General features: G+C 44.6%; 9 protein-coding genes across 9 annotated transcripts; 5 read left to right on the top strand and 4 right to left on the bottom strand.

Moving 5' to 3' along the window:
• On the top strand, positions 1–1,363 carry TRUGW13939_08976 (uncharacterized protein; the record flags this gene model as incomplete). The annotated part of the gene is made up of 2 exons (XM_035492101.1): positions 1–955; positions 1,020–1,363. The coding sequence occupies 2 exons, from the start codon at positions 1–3 to the stop codon at positions 1,361–1,363; spliced, it is 1,299 nt and encodes a 432-aa protein (XP_035347994.1).
• A 396-nt stretch (positions 1,364–1,759) lies between these two features.
• TRUGW13939_08975 (uncharacterized protein) lies at positions 1,760–2,152 on the bottom strand (the record flags this gene model as incomplete). Its single annotated transcript, XM_035492100.1, has 2 exons — positions 1,760–1,972; positions 2,042–2,152. 2 exons carry the CDS (start codon positions 2,150–2,152, stop codon positions 1,760–1,762), a joined length of 324 nt encoding a protein of 107 aa, XP_035347993.1.
• Positions 2,153–2,700: 548 nt separating this feature from the next.
• On the bottom strand, positions 2,701–4,458 carry TRUGW13939_08974 (uncharacterized protein; the record flags this gene model as incomplete). The annotated part of the gene is made up of 5 exons (XM_035492099.1): positions 2,701–3,490; positions 3,549–3,717; positions 3,782–4,060; positions 4,123–4,199; positions 4,259–4,458. 5 exons carry the CDS (start codon positions 4,456–4,458, stop codon positions 2,701–2,703), a joined length of 1,515 nt encoding a protein of 504 aa, XP_035347992.1.
• Positions 4,459–5,875: 1,417 nt separating this feature from the next.
• On the top strand, positions 5,876–7,741 carry TRUGW13939_08973 (uncharacterized protein; the record flags this gene model as incomplete). Its single annotated transcript, XM_035492098.1, has 3 exons — positions 5,876–6,346; positions 6,410–6,658; positions 6,713–7,741. 3 exons carry the CDS (start codon positions 5,876–5,878, stop codon positions 7,739–7,741), a joined length of 1,749 nt encoding a protein of 582 aa, XP_035347991.1.
• Positions 7,742–7,919: 178 nt separating this feature from the next.
• Positions 7,920–8,918, bottom strand: TRUGW13939_08972 (uncharacterized protein; the record flags this gene model as incomplete). Its single annotated transcript, XM_035492097.1, has 3 exons — positions 7,920–8,105; positions 8,166–8,592; positions 8,647–8,918. The coding sequence occupies 3 exons, from the start codon at positions 8,916–8,918 to the stop codon at positions 7,920–7,922; spliced, it is 885 nt and encodes a 294-aa protein (XP_035347990.1).
• Positions 8,919–10,330: 1,412 nt separating this feature from the next.
• On the bottom strand, positions 10,331–11,103 carry TRUGW13939_08971 (uncharacterized protein; the record flags this gene model as incomplete). Its single annotated transcript, XM_035492096.1, has 2 exons — positions 10,331–10,654; positions 10,792–11,103. The coding sequence occupies 2 exons, from the start codon at positions 11,101–11,103 to the stop codon at positions 10,331–10,333; spliced, it is 636 nt and encodes a 211-aa protein (XP_035347989.1).
• Positions 11,104–11,770: 667 nt separating this feature from the next.
• On the top strand, positions 11,771–12,229 carry TRUGW13939_08970 (uncharacterized protein; the record flags this gene model as incomplete). The annotated part of the gene is made up of 1 exon (XM_035492095.1): positions 11,771–12,229. The coding sequence occupies one exon, from the start codon at positions 11,771–11,773 to the stop codon at positions 12,227–12,229; it is 459 nt and encodes a 152-aa protein (XP_035347988.1).
• Positions 12,230–12,928: 699 nt separating this feature from the next.
• TRUGW13939_08969 (uncharacterized protein) lies at positions 12,929–13,994 on the top strand (the record flags this gene model as incomplete). Its single annotated transcript, XM_035492094.1, has 2 exons — positions 12,929–13,075; positions 13,131–13,994. 2 exons carry the CDS (start codon positions 12,929–12,931, stop codon positions 13,992–13,994), a joined length of 1,011 nt encoding a protein of 336 aa, XP_035347987.1.
• Positions 13,995–14,848: 854 nt separating this feature from the next.
• TRUGW13939_08968 (uncharacterized protein) lies at positions 14,849–16,144 on the top strand (the record flags this gene model as incomplete). The annotated part of the gene is made up of 6 exons (XM_035492093.1): positions 14,849–15,007; positions 15,061–15,139; positions 15,222–15,362; positions 15,413–15,526; positions 15,581–15,775; positions 15,849–16,144. The coding sequence occupies 6 exons, from the start codon at positions 14,849–14,851 to the stop codon at positions 16,142–16,144; spliced, it is 984 nt and encodes a 327-aa protein (XP_035347986.1).
• Positions 16,145–16,249: the final 105 nt, after the last annotated feature.

Here is a 16,249-nt window from a genome sequence, read left to right as displayed (position 1 = left end):
ATGGCGTTTCCAAAATCATGGTTACCAATTCCTCCAAAATCTCCATTCTCAATAGCCAACATCCCATTCGGCATTATCTCGACTGCCGCCAATAAAACCCCACATCCAGCCGTGGCCATCGGAGATAATGTTCTTGATTTGAGAATATTTGCGGAAAACAAAGGGTTTTCTGCTTCTACGGTAATTGAAAAAGAAAAGGATGTCTTTTCAAAATTGACATTGAATGCATTTGCGGCGCTGGGAAGACCATTCCACCGGGAAGTCCGGAAATACTTACAAGAAGTATTCACTGAAAACTCCCCATATGCGAGTCTCTTGGAGAAAAACGAGAGCCTTAGGCAGCAAGCCCTAATACAACTCAAAGATGCGGACACTCATTTGCCGTTGGAAATCGGAGACTACACCGACTTTTTCGCCGGGAGAAATCACGCTTTCAACGTGGGAACCCTATTTCGAGGCCCCGAAAACGCACTACAACCAAACTACGAACATATCCCGGTTGCCTATCATGGCCGTGCTTCGTCTGTCGTTGTTTCTGGAACGGCTTTAAAACGACCATGGGGCCAGATTCTACCAGATCCCAAGGCGGAACCCAAAGTTCCCATTTTCGCACCATGCCGTCGGCTGGACATTGAGCTTGAGCTTGGAATGTTTGTCAGTCGCGGAAACGAGCTCGGAGACTCGATAGACGTCAACAAGGCTCACGAGCACATCTTCGGCTATGTATTGATGAATGACTGGTCAGCAAGAGACATTCAGACCTGGGAGTATGTCCCGCTGGGCCCTTTCAATGCCAAGAATTTTGGAACTACCATCAGCCCTTGGGTGGTATTAGCGGATGCATTGGAACCCTTTTCCTCGACGGGCTTGCAGAATACTACTCAACTGCAGAGCTATCTGCAGGAAAACAAAAAGAACAATGTTATTGATATAGATCTAGAGGTTGATCTTAAGAGTAAGTTTTTCCGTGTGATAAACGCGTAACGTCTCTGAGACTGACTTGACTTGTGCTATGGTAGCTGCGAGCGGAATTTCAACAACAATTATTCGGACAAACGCTCGCAAACTCTTATGGTCATGGCCACAAATGCTAGCACACCATTCAGTGTCTGGCTGTCCTCTCCGAACCGGTGATTTGTTTGGCTCGGGAACGATCAGTGGAGAAGAGTCTGGTACACAGGGTAGTCTCTTGGAGCAGATACAGGGAGGAAAGGTAACGCTAAAGCTCAACGGCGGCGAAGAGCGCAAATTCTTAGAAGATGGAGACACCATCACTATTCGCGGATGGAGCGGCGAAGAAGGCGCTTTGGTTGGTTTTGGAGAAGCTGTTGGGACCATTCTACCCGCCGTGTCTCGTAAATAGCAGTACATAACAGTATATAGCTAGTAGATAGATATACGTTATTCAGATTTGGGCAGTATTGCTACCTGTTTGATTTCTTTACCTACCTAGAACATTTGAAAGTTTGGAACTCGTAGTAGATTACTCAACACTAGAGATACTTAGGGCTAAGAAGCCTTGTCGCTCAGCGTTCGAATGCTACCTTTCCACGTCGATATAACGTTTTATTGGCAATATAACATTGAATCAACCAACTGATTGTTCGGTTGAAGTTGCAATCTAGTTAGCCTAAATTATACACATCACAATCCATTATATCCTAGCACGAATGAAAATACATGAATTTCCTCTTCTCTCTTTTAATTTATCTCTTTATTAATGCTACAGAACGTGGAAAAAGTAAAACGACAGCAGGAACTAAGCGCTACTCTCATAGAACACCACCAATATTCCCTGATGCATCTTCTTAGCCTCCACCTTTAGTGCATCATGGGCCTCGCATCCAGTATCGTAATATTTCATGTCTTCAAGTGATGCGAAAGTAGAAACAGCCGCCAAAGTGTATCCTTGGTTGCGTTGGTCTTCGATAGTTGGACCTGCCTTTACCGAGACTATGTATGGTTTGCCGTCCTGGTTGCACCTTAGTAGCCATTCATTATGCATGCAAACCCCTGCTTCATTGAGCAGATATAGAATTACCTTCTTAGCCTTGGTAGGCATTTCCTTGTAAATGTTTGCAAGTTTCTCCTGATTCGCCGGGTCGGGAATCTTGAAGAGCGTCACTCGAGTGATTTGTTTACCAGAAGACATTTTGGAGTCGTCTAGAGTAGATTTTATTTTGTCTGAATGAATTCGACGGGAGAATTTTTTTTGAATTAATTGTGGTGCTCTCCCTTTTCACCGTCGCAGTTTTATATTGTTGAAACAAAATCAATGGATGAGTTGAGGTCAGTTGTTTTCTATTTCCCCGCCGGAATGACGAGGTAATAATAATAACCTAGTTTAACCGGCGCCGCGGAAAGCGTTCCGCAGACTCGGTTTCCCCGCAATTGTCTATTCATTTCCGATGGTAAGCGATCTGTGAATTTCAATCGCTGTTAACTTGTTCAATGTTGCAAACTCGATGGGTCAACATATGAAATTCGGCGTAGCACAGACAGTTGAGAGGGGCTATGGTTTTGTAAATAAAAGAAGTATGGTAGATATCTTAAATACCACGGTAGAATTATATACTGCGGGAAATTGCCATATCTGCTAAAGACTTTCAAATGTTGTTTCTAAATCCCCAGTGTAGCCTACATAAGATGATACATTAATGTCATCTCAGACTTAAAATAGAAGAGGATAGGCTGAATAGTTCATTCCACCATTTCAAGCACCTCAATAGCTGGCCCCGAATACTTCCCTCGACCAAAGCCAAAATAGTAGACCCCCCCAAGAAGACACCATGCACCCATGACGACAACACTGTAATTCATGTTTTGTGGTGTCACCGGTTGGTAATTAGGAAACATGCTGAAAATCATAGCAAATGCCAGCCATATTGTTGCAATCAGGTTGATAGTGATCCCGCCTATGCGACCGAGACTGAATGGACCCGGGCGACGAACCCCTTCTTTGCGGCCATTTAACAACATGTAAATTATTGGCAAGATGTACGACGCGTACATTCCGAGGATTGCCATGGAAAGAACGGCATTAAATGAAGCTGAGCTTGCGAGGTACAATAGGCCCAGTAGCATCTCCAAGATTGTAATGAGAACGACTACCCGAGCCGGTACAGCTAGACGGGTATCGATATGTGAGAAGTATTCCGAACAGAAAATAGCATCATCCCGAGCAAAAGCCCACACTGTACGCGATGTCGAAGTCGTACCTGCCACTGTTGCCGCGACCGGAATTGATGCCCAGATAATAGTAAGCAAGGTTGCCCCAACTTTACTAGAAGTCACGTTAAGAAGGAGTTGGATAAAGGGAAATGTGGTGGGAGAAGCCAGCAATTCATCCAGGTTGGTCATGGAATATAGCAAAATGACACAGTATCCAAGCCCCATGATGCCGTTGATGACCACACTCAGAACCATTGCAAGGGGAACATCGCGTGCTGGGTGTTTCATTTCCTCGGCTAAATGGGTTGCACTGTCATATCTACCCAAGAATTAATTAATATTGCCACTCCATACTGGGAATTGGCAGTATAACGTACCCTAGGAATGGATATACTGTACTAAGCAAGCCCACAAGCCACGAAATCCCATCGTTTTTCCATCCACTGGTATTTGTAACTTGAGCAAATACAAAATACGAATCGTTTTTTTCAGCCATAACTCCAAGTACAACGACGATAGCGATGAATGCTACTATGTGAATGACACCTATAGGGATGTTTGAGTGAGTACATGAAATGTGATAAATGGAAAATAATATAGACTATCATACCAGATACTATATTCGTGTGAGGTAGTATTTTGGATCCCCACATGTTGACGACCATGGCATATACAAGAACTAGCCAGTAAAAAAGCATCCCTTGCCATCTTTGAGGCAGATATGAATCCGGATGATTCGCTGTGATAAGAGCCTGCATCTCCAGTCCAGCAGCGAAAGCAGCTGATGCAGTAAGTACGATTTGGCCGCCGCAGGATATCCAGCCAGTGAACCAAGAGGCAAGGGCACTCGTTCGTGAGGGGGCCAACAAAGCCACCCAATGATACTGTCCTAGCTGGAAGTTAGTATCAGGAGATAAACTTATAGGACATTTTGAGAGGAGAAATATTTACCTCCTGCCGTTGGATAAGAAGATGCAATCTCAGCAAGAGACGATGCCACCGCGACGCTGGCAAGGAAACTCAGAATACTAACCCTGAGGTTAGCCGGAGCAGATGGCAACCAAAAGACTATAGTTGAATATCTGACTAGTTATAAAAAAAGCATGGAGCACCTCCATTCGCCAGGGCTGTCGTGACAACAGTCGACAAAGCCTCCCAAGTGGCCATCAAACAAAGGCAAAGGGCTGCCAAAGACCAAACGGAGAACTGGCGACGCATGCTATGAGCACTGGCATTGCCCTCCTCTACATCTTCATCTTCTTGAGAGGATTTGTCCTGAATGGGCATTGCTTCGGGCCTTTTGATATCTAGATTGACAATTGGCATGATTGCGACGGTACAAGAAAAGGCACGCCTTTAGCAATGTCTTTATCTTGTACCTCCAGGCTAGAGAGGCACCAGATATATAAAGGCAGCCCCTACAAACCTGCTTGGACCGCCAGGGTCACATAGCTGGAGACATGATCACCGTGCATAGAGAGTCAATTTCCGAGGTTCCGCCAAATACACTATAGGCTATTGGCCACTCCGAGAAAAGGATAGACAACGAGTGCCAAGACCTTCAAAATGCGGGGAGATCTTCAGATAACACTGTTGTTGACCCAATTAGAATACGCAATGCGGCATGATTCCGCGTGCATTCCGTGCTGCCAAGTGACGTTGAACATGTCTGTCACTAGGGGAAAGATAAGGTCTTCAGCATGGCGAGTGAACCAATAATAAGAAATGTTATCACTTGAATTAGAATGGGGAGGATAGCCTCGAAAGGCTGTGAGTTAGATAGTACGGCCTTGAAGTTACTAGGGCCATAGCGATTAAAGTGCTCTCTGTATGCAGTCAGTAGAACTACTGTGTAACCGAGGTGAATCAAACTAAGCTCTACGCGCATGCTGACATCATCAATATACGGGCTATTGTTATTAACTCATGGTTTTCGGGAAATAATACAACCTGGAACTTTATTTAATTTACCCCATGGGGTGGCTCTTTCCAAGATTTCACCCACCAAGCCAAGTCCACTGACTACAAAATACAAACAAAACATTTATCCCACAAGCTCTGAATATAACAATTCAAATTTTACCGGCCCAATTTTTTTACGCATTAACGCCCACGATGAAAAAACGAGCTCATCACACCGGCCAATCTCCGGGCCCGGTCCACAAGCGGTCGAGATACACAACAATAGCCTGGTACGAGAACGAGAGCGATGAGAAGGGAAATTTAAATCAGACTAACAACTTCTAGCAATGAATGTCGCAAGCGAAAAACCAAATGCAGTGGCGAGCAGCCCTGTCGCCATTGTCTGAATTGCGATATAGACTGTGTATACGACGATAACTATATAGACAATGCGCCTAAAAACACAACGTTAGTGTCGTCTGCAAGTTCATGATAGGATTTGAGATTATAAAAACTAACTTTGCTCGAAATTTTTCCCAGCAAAGAGAGAATTTCAGTTTTGGAGAATACGGTGTCGGATCTGCGATCGAATTTACAGAATCTTTCAGCTAGTGTAAAGGAGATTGGTAGAATTCAACGAGAAACTAACGGACCTCTTAGTACTGATGCTGAAAAAACGCAATCTACAATATCAAGTCCAGCTTCTAGCTGTCGCAAGGGAAAGACACATACACAACCTCAATTCATAGGACCGACGAATTCAAACTACAATTTCAATATGGCCAATAATACATTGAAACAAATGGGAATACCACCAAACGAACCGGATCTGTCAGAAATGGCTGACAGCGCTCTTCCCAGTCGTTACCAAAGTCCTGAGCCTCATACCCGTGACAATATATGTGCCCAAGATCCTTTGCTCACGATCGAAACGCAAGAGATATACCATGCGATCGAAGTATACAAGGAGGATATACACCCGATATACCCATTCTTGCCCCTTGAAGAGACCCGCAAAACTCTGCCAGCAGTATTGAATTACCTAGGCCGTGGAACAGATCTCGATACGGGTGACCGGAATCATCGTGATAATTCTGTTGGTCAGAAAGATGTAAAAATTCTGAAAATGATTGTTGCAAGTGTCTTGGTATTACAGGGTGGAGGGAACAGTATGCTTGCACAACGTCTCGTGGACAGCGTAGAGTGTGCATCCAGCACTTCTCCCCGGCTAGTGGAGATTGATGTACAAGAGTTGCAGGTCCTTACAATGATAGTAAGTTTTCTTCATACTTCATTTCTTACAACTACTCCTACTCTAAGTGCTGAAGTCAGCTAGAGTGTGTATTATTTTCATTGTGATGAGCCTGTCCTGGCGTGGAGGACCATTGGTACCGCAGCTCGAATGGCCCTTGAAATGGGTCTCCACCGCCGAGAGAGCCTAGAAAAGAATATTCCACATGCGGCTACTCAGAGACAAGCCGTGATTATCTTTTGGTGCATCTATGTCTTGGATCGACGTTGGAGCTTTGGCACGGGCATGCCTTTTGTTCTCCAGGACAGCGATATCGACCCTTCTCTGCCAATCGTGGGTTTTTGCATATCTTGTGAAGTATTGCATTCTAACAAAGCATTTATGCAGGAGTACTGTGAGCCATATCTACAGTGTATGATTTCCTATGGAGGGATTTGCTCGAAAGTGTGGAATGCAGTGGCTGGTTTCAATACATCTAAAACCACTGGGAAGGACACTGTGGATTACCTGGACTTTCAACTTCAACAATGGCTGAAGAGCATTCCCAAGGACCTACAACTTATTCACCCTCGACTAGATGATGTTGCGCGAGATCAACCACGTAATTTACAACACCTGCGCGTGCTTCTGTATATCCGCGCCAACCACTTGCGCATATTCGTGCATCGCCAACATATCCTCTCACCAGCTCGAATTTTTCAGAATTTGGAATCTGCGCGACTAGTTATTGACATAGCTAAAGATACGATTCGCGTCCTGGTGCATCTTCGTGAGACATCAACTATTTACGAGACACAGCAAACTGCTTTCAACTATTTTCTGGTTTCGGCCATCTCTGCCATCTTTCTCGGTGTGTGTCATGCACCAGCCGAATTTAGCCATAGTTGTCGAATGGAGTTTTATAGTTCGCTGGGACTTTTATCCGCCCTGTCTGCACATTCGTCTATCACGCGTCGATTATGGAAAAGCGTTAAAGGTCTGCACCAGATTGCTCCACGTTTGGGCCTTGCTCCGACTGGCGCGCCAGCTCCTCCTTCCTTACCGTCAAATCAGAACACACATTCTACGTGTCAGCAGCAGAACAGGCAACAACCTGAAGAACCAGGGCATGATTCTCATAGCTTTGTGAACACAAACCGTGTTGAATTTTCTTCAGTCAGAGGTACCGTTGCCTCTATACCTATGCCACTCCCTGCTGCGGACAAATCCTCGCGATGTGATAACGTGTCTTTACCTAGGATACCAGATAATTTTCAAATAGGTAGCGATCTAACCGCTCTCTTTAAAGCCATGGGCCATCGGCCCCAAGATGGGCTTCGCTCCTCAGAGATCGCTACTCCAACTTGGTTGTCGGAAGATGTTGGTCAATTACAAGAAGGAAGGGAAGTCTCACAACTGTTTGAAGGGCTTTTATAAGTGTAAATAAACTACATATAGAGTAGTCTGAGAGTGAAGCCAAAAACAACGTAACACATGAATGGTCGAAATGCTACCTTGGTACTGACATCCAATTTATACAAATATCATTGATATTGTTGTAGTGAGGGTTCGAAACGTCGTAATAAGTTGACGTCTCGGAATAAGCAACAACGGCCTATAGAATAGTTTTCAAATAATCCAACAGAATTTCCTGGAACTTTGCGGGCTCATCCGATGGAGGACTGTGACCGGAGTACTCAAAAATCTCCAATCGTGCATTCGGTATAGACTTTGCGATGTCCTCGCTATATGAGACTGGTGTCACATAGTCGTGCCTCCCAACGACGACAAGAGTAGGGGCCTGGTACAAGCCAATTAGCCCTTAGCACTTCAATACTTCAATGGCACTGTTGCACGGTACCTTAATATCCTTAAGCTGGTCACGAACATCAAATTGCGGCATGTTCACACTGAATGCAAAATTCTGCGTGGCCGAATGATATTTGATCGTTTCTTGGAATTCGGTCGACTCGGGTAAGTCTTCAGGCGAGACAACATCCTCTGGGGGTGTATAAAATGGAAGAATCTCGGCAACGGCCTCTTCAAAGTCTTTGTCATCATACAATGTCCCAGACCAAACGCGCACTTGACGATGGATGTCGGGATTGATTCTGCTAGATGTCACGATATTTGCAAGAGCCGCCATTGCCCCTACTTTTCCATTAGCCCATGTATCTCTCAAAATTAAGCCACGTAATTTATCGCCATGTCGAACGGCGTAATCCAAAGCAACGAAGCCTCCATATGAAGCTCCAGCGAGAACAAAAGTGTCAGCACCAGCCCATTGCCTTCAAATTATGTTATTAACCATTGGAACCTGTTGTTGAATGGATGATGTATACCTTAGGTTTTCGATATCTTGGATCCAACGATCGTGAGTAAAAGGGCCAATGTGATCAGATTTCCCGCTTCCACGAGCGTCATAAACTAACACGCGGAAGAGATTTGATAAATGACCAAAGGAAGCCAGTGGTTCAAGGTGAGTTGATAGGCCAGGGGCACCATGGAGGGAGACCAATAGGGGCTTTTTTGTAGATGTAGAATCATCTCCGAGTAGTTTTACATGCAAATTAACTCCATCGTCCATTTTCACGGTGGTAGTCAATTCGGCCATTGTCGACTTCTGGGTATGTGCTATTAGTATGAGAAATGTTGAACGAAAATTAGGTTGTTTTATTGCTTCAAATTGTAGCTGTAATATAGAACTTACGTGCTTTATATAGACACAATTGCTGACAAACGAGATCTTGCAATTATTTATTAATAAATTGCAGTTATAAACCCACACGGCAATGATTTTCACGTTTTTCAATTTGAAAGTTCCAGCCCGGAGTTATGGAAATCCGACGGCCATAGTAGAACCAAATTATAGGAAGATAGATTTCTAAGATAGATTCCAAAAATCTAGTAATTTTGTTTACATCCATATAGTATATAAGGATTTAATTTAAAAGAATTTCCATGTTTATGTAGAATTACTTGTTCAATGTTCAAATGTTGTCCGCGTGGCCTATACTGTTCGTGATTGGCCCGTAGATGCTGGTCTGGAGTGACTCTAAGTAGCTCACGATACAAGTTGGAGGAGGTTCTCTCGCGATACGTATATCTTGAGATGTGTTGCCTTGTTGACTTTAAGTAATAATCCAAGCCGGTCACACACGAACCTGTCATAACCTGATGGCCTGCCATCGCCCAGAGCAGTCTCATGCATGAACGCCTTGCTTTTTCTGCCCTGGTTGGCATCCCCAGAGTCCAGAGTGGCCTCGCACTATGGTACTAGCTTCTCGATTCTATCTCCGAAAATCCACGGGCAAGAGCACGGCTTCTTCCTCACATCCATCCTGACGCCTCGCAGAGTGTCTAGAGAAGGGGCTCGGTTAATCTAATCATTCTGCTAACCATCTGTCAATCTCCACCCTCAGCTGCCTCGCCCGAGTCTATCGAGGGCTTCATTTCTTGATTTCCAGACTCTGCACAGCAATTGAGTTTGGACCGACAGCTTTTGGATTGCTGCGATCGTCGCCTCGGGTCCTCTGTATCACCTCATTGAATATGTCCATCGCCTGAATATTCCAGATGACGTATTCAGTGATCCTACCCTCAAGGAATTGGAAGACTTGGGGATGGAAATGGTCTGCATGCAGTGTGTTCTTCAGCAGTACTTTGGCCACTAACAGATCTACCGGGGGTTTTGGCGCGATGATGTTGAGATTGATGTGCTATAGCTTATCTGTGACCGTGACCCCCAACCTGCCTTGGTGGGCTCCATAGGATGATAAACCTTTCAGACCCGTACGATTCATCGTGGGTGATACATAGAAACACCACAAGCTACATAGGATAGCCTAGGCTGTGCGACAGAACACAATAAGAACTTCTACTTCCAAATTGCTCATAATCGCTAACGCGCATGATAATCACACAATATGTTATTAGACTTTCTTCGCGAAGAGGTTTAATTTGTCAACTGTGATCCTCGAAGAGGTAAGGATGCTATTTATCAAGCTCTAACGACGTAATTTCTATTTACTTGATAATCTTTAAAGTCTCGCTGAATGGCAGCTTGTCGGGCATTATCGGGTGGTCTCCAGCGATATCTCCAAAGGTCAAGTGGGCCTTGAGTGAGCAGTCGTCGGGCATTCCGCAGAACTCTCTCAGCGCAGTCTCAACAACAGGAATGGCTTGCATGTGCTGTAGACTGGCACCCAGACCTTCCAGCTCAAGGGCGGTCCAGGCGAGGATCTGGGCCATGCCGTTGGCGTGATCCCCAAGTTGGGGGATCATGTGTGCTGCTGATTTGTGCGTCTCAGAAGCTTCCCTAATAGTGTCCCCTCGTTCCCAGAAGACAACCTACTCGTCCGTTAGCTAGGAATTCTTGGCTAGGATTTCATTCACTTGAGTACATCACAGTCATCACAGTCATATTTGAGTCTACAACGTTTTGGTTGAGACGACAGACGTGGGACAAGTGAATTGAGGACACGTACCGAACCATAAGCTGCCTTTTGGCTCTCCATTAAGGCACCCATAGTGTGCCATATACCCTCGCCAACGTCTTTGAGAATTGGCTCTGCGGTCTTAATTATAGTATCCCAAAATTGTTTGTGCTTCTCCCCAGTGATCAAATTTAGGCGGACAGGCTGGGTGTTGTAGGATGAGGGGGCAAACGACAGGACCTGTTGCAAAATATTCTCAATGCGGCTATCTGATACGGAGGAGGTACCAGTAAGATTGTAGACGCTGCGGCGGAGCTTTGCGGCCACGAGCCATTGGTCTGTAGATATGATTTTGGGGGTCATGATGCGTGGGATTCTGAGCCGTTCGTTAATGAAAGGTGATAGAGGAATGTACGTTTGAAATAAAGTATATTTTGAATCCCCATATCCTAATACATGTAACTTTGGGGTAACATACTAATATACTAAAAAAGAGTTGTTACCCCGACACTATTAAATCCGACCTGACAGAGGCTGAATGAGAGCTAAGGCTATTACCGCTCTTTCTGTTGGGCAAACTTGTACGCGCTTACAGCATATGGCTTAATAACGATTCATTGAGGGTAATACTATGGTTCTACCGGAACTCCGAGTTTAAATCCAAACCTGATGTTCCCCACCCCCCACAATGCACCGGGAGTTCAGGGGTCTGAAGTGGCAAATTATAGAATGGGGCTATTTGATATAGGCGGATTATAGAAACAAGATGCAGCCCATGCTCGGAATTCCGTGTGCCGGGTACTTCTAGACACTCTGAAGCGGGTTACATGAGTATCTGGTAGTTTCTGTTTGTAATTACAAATCATCTTCATGAACAATTCAATAGTATGGCGTAGTTAGCCTCGGATCATAATATCGAAGTATATTAGATCCATCCCATGTCAAAGTTCTGCCGGTATTTACATTTCTAATAACCAACCGCGAATCAGCACCCGACTTACCTTAAAAGAAAAAGCAAAAGAAAAACGCAATGTCATCTATTCAACAAATCGCCGACAAGCTCGCCGTCCCTGACGCCCTCTATCGCTTTTTCGCTGGCATTGATCACCGAGACAAAACCGTCCTGGCCTCTTCACTTGCAGAAAACGCGGTGTCCGATTTCACGCGGGCAGGGGCAAAAGCCGGTTTTGAATATCCCGTCCTTGAAGGCAGAGAGACCATCATTTCGGCCCTGACGACATCTCTCGCCTCACTTGATACTAGTCACAATGTCAGCAACCCACGGGTGACTCTGAACGGGGACAAGGCGTATCTGGAGGCTCTGGTCGGGGCGCAGCACGTGCCCCGAGATGATTCGTCGCGTCACTACCTTATGATGAACCATTATAAGGTTGATCTCATAAGACATGGCGAAGCATGGGTTATACTTACATGCACGGTTGACAATATCTGGCGAGACGGCGACGTAGCTGTTCTGTCAATGATATAGATAGCGGCATCTATTAGTGAGCGGGAGGCCGCACGTCGCAATGCTCCTTACATTAAATTGGAGAGGAACAACGAGGGAAAAATATGATTACAGCCTATAAGTAGTCTATCACTTAGCCAATGGTGTATTACTTGTCCCGTTGACCTGTTAATTACGTAGATGTACATGTAGAGGTCATGGCTACACGACGATCGGCATTGCGACGTGAGGGAGTCCTAATTTATTTCACTGTCTGCAGCGCCAATGGTCCATCCAATGTAAGCTCTCCATCGAGCGTTCAAATTTCCCAGTTAAGATGGCGCCATCACCGTCTTTCAATTATTATTCTCGTTGGCTTACTGGGTAAAACGACCTGACATGTGGAGTATATCCAGAAGTAGTTAGTGTGTAGGCCTAGCAATAAGGGGCCGCAGACAGAGCTTTGTGTTTCACTTTTAACAGCTCTCAGTGATTGCCTGTGAATCATTATTATTCAAACTGCCACGGCAGCTCAAAATGGGGGCTATAATAGACACAGTGTTCGCAATCGTTACATTACCTCTTGGCATTATTTCGATATCTATGGCTATATGTCGAGTATGTCTTGACGTATTTTCGGGAGTAATATCGAGTTACCCGGCTGTGTTTCGAGTATGGGAGGTGATATCACTCCGGCCCATTCGCCAGACCTATTCCAATCTGAATGATAGATTCGGTCCCATGCAAGCACTGTTTCTGATCACTATATTCCCCGACGCAAATCATATTGTGCAGAGGATCGAAGAACACGTGTTAGAAGCCAAGGAAGATGAAGCTTTAATCTTGCGAAAGTCCGCCTCGGAAGATTGTACAATGCTAGCGGTCGCAGTAAGCTGTACACTGTTCTCTCGGAAACTTTCATTCACTCATCACACACTCCTAGGCAGCTATTGTGGCCCAAGTTGCCATCACGGCGCTGGCTCTTGATAAGATCGACCAGGTGCACTGGACAGCCAAAGCAGCTTTCGTAGTCAGCCTATCAACTGGTGGTCTTTCCGTGTTCTATGCTTGCCTGGTTCAACAAAAAATGAGCAGTCTCTTTACAGTAGAAGATGTCAAAGACTTCTTTAGTCAGCCGAGCAGTTCTGAGCAGCTCCGCAAACTCGAGAAGGAGCTTAATATGTTAGCCTATCAGCTTAACAAAGCGAGAGAGAATGAGAGGGGGAGTGAGATGACCACTGGGATATATCAAAAGTTGATGACGATTGAGTCACTCGTCAAACAGTTTAAACGCGATAACCGGTGGAAAGCAGCTTCGTTTCATTCCATTCTGATGGTGAAGGCGCCAACTTTATTACTCAAATACGCGTTGGCCGCTTTTGTTATCGGCCTTGGGATTTATTATGGATGCTTAGCATTCAACAAAGCAGAGGACCCTGGTCAGTCCCCACTTGCAATATTCTTATTCTACCTCATCAGCGTCTTCTTGGGCCTCTTGATTTATTACGTGCCTGCGATGCTCAAGGGCCTAGAGACGTCTTCCTTGCGTCGCTACGCCTACCTCCTCAAGGACCGAAAACGACGTGATACCAAACGTGAAGAAGAGATGCTGGAGAATATAACAAGAGTAATCAATTCAGATCAGCCACAGACTCACGAAGATGATGCTTCCGAAGACGCATTGTCCTGGGAAGAAAGATTCGGAGATGTTACTCGGCCTGAACTTTCTCCTTCTCACACTACGGAAATCCGGCCATCGATCCATCGTATTAATTCAGGTAGGCGTTCCATCAATTCGACAGCCTAGCTCGATGTCTTTATAAGGCGGCTATTAAGGAAGCCCTTGCATCTTTATCATAGAACCTAGAAGAAATATACTAATGTATGATCAAATATATATTAATAAAGTATAAAAATAATGGGATATATTTCCTATAATTTTTCATATACTCTAAGTAATCTAGAATCTGATAATTCTTTTAATATAACAGAAATTACTTACTTTTTAGGATGTAAATATTTTAAAGTTTATAAGGCTATATGGTCTAAACTATTACGACTCTCATCAGTTTTCCTTGTGCCGGTTTAATTCTTTATCTAAAACCACCGAAAATGATAGTTGAAAATATTGCTCCATATAAATTGATACTACCTGTCTATTAAACGTTCGTTCAACTTGCTTCTGGCCTGGTGTGTTCGGGATCCACTCATAAGCAGGATATCAATGACGTATTGCCGTGTTACTCTTATCATGCCAATCCCCGTAAAATCAAAGGAAAATGGGTTCGAAAAAAAAGAAAAAAAAGCCGTCATGTACATGGCTGACATTGTTGTGGGGTGGAAAACTCGAGTGCGAATAGTTTCAATTGAAGCCAGTGGAACCACACTGGGCGGCTGTCCAATGAGTTGAAATATCTCGGCCCCATCTGTCATCCACCTGCATGAGAGTGGGTTTTATTGGAACAAATTTGAGCCCACCTAGTTACTTCGCTGTAGCATTTGGATATCTGAGTAGCTAAAATCTTATTCGTAAACAGCGTTGAATACAAGAAACACACCCAGGATTGATCTAAGAGAATTTTTATTATATAAAGTCTCCAACCGCCCACCCTGAAACTTCGAAACAGAAATAGTGAAATAACATTGAACCAACCAGCAAACATGGTCAAAACAGTGACTTTTGGTGACATCCAAATCCCATCGCCGGGATTTGGTGCAATGGGCCTTAGCTTTGGTCTGGGAAGCAACCTGACCCTTGAGCAAGCTGAGCCGGTTTTGCTGAAAGCACTCGAGCTTGGATGTACTTTCTGGGACACTGCGGTGAGTGGGTAGTTCAAGTAGTAACATACAAAATCTGACAGCTCACTGTGTAGGTTGTTTATTCACGTGGAATAAATGAAACGCTGTTAGGGGACTTCATTAGAAAACATAATGTCCGTGATAAAATCTTGAGTACGCCTCCAATACTCCTTTAAGGGTCATAAAAACACTGAGCACTGGTGACCCCAATTTACTGACACCTGCTGCTACGTAGTTGCTTCTAAATGCGGATTCAACGCCTTCGGCGATGGCAGTGTGACAAACTCTCCCTCTCATATTAGAGAATATATCGAGGGGACTATAGAGAGACTTGGTTTTACACCTGATCTTTATTATCTTCATCGCATTGATCCACGTGAGACTCGCCACCTACTAGGCTGCCAATATACGCTAATAATACCTTAGACACCCCCTTGGAAGATTCGATTTCAACCATGGATGAGATTCGCAAGGCGGGAAAGACCAAGTACATTGGTCTTTCTGAATGCTCTGCGGAAACTCTGCGCAAAGCCAACTCCAGTCAGTTATTGTACCTTTTTTCCTTCCCATTTTAGTTGTTAACTTTGTCAATAGTCGCCAAGATTGATGCTCTCCAAGCAGAATATTCTGCTTTCGAGACGGGCCATGAGACGGACGGATTGATTCAAGCAGCGAAAGATCTAGACATTACCTATGTAGCCTACAGTCCACTGGGCCACGGGTGGCTTGTCGACAATTTTGACTACGAATCTCCGGACGATTTTGCGCCTGATGATTTCCGTCGCAAGAGTGAGTCTCCCTTCGCAACTTTACATATTTCCCAATCCTATTGTAATAAACTGACATTTTTGATTGCAAACAGTTCCCAAGTTCCAAGGAGAAAATTTCTACCAGAACAAAGCAATCGTTGAAGAGATCAAGAAGCTGGCTGTCAAGAAAGGTTGTACCGTATCCCAAATCGCACTTTCCTGGGTTGCAGCCCAGGGTATGATTGCCATCCCGGGCACTACTAAGCCACAGAGACTGGAGGAGAACTGGGCATCGAGAGAGGTTGAATTGACCGAGGAGGAGAAAGATGCCATTCGAAAGGTCATTGATTCTGTCCAGCCACGTGGAAACCGATATGCTCCAGCCCAACAAGCTCTAGTGGGCCATTGAGGCAAGGACCAAAGCTTTCAGATGCAAAAAGTTGAACATTAGCTTGTGTTATTTTATGTCATTCATAAGATATGCAAATTTTGAAATTCATTAAATCATAATGTT

Source organism: Talaromyces rugulosus, chromosome V (genome assembly GCF_013368755.1).
Source record: "Talaromyces rugulosus chromosome V, complete sequence".
In the NCBI taxonomy this organism is placed as follows: domain Eukaryota; kingdom Fungi; phylum Ascomycota; class Eurotiomycetes; order Eurotiales; family Trichocomaceae; genus Talaromyces; species Talaromyces rugulosus.
This window is presented reverse-complemented; position numbering and strand designations above follow the sequence as displayed.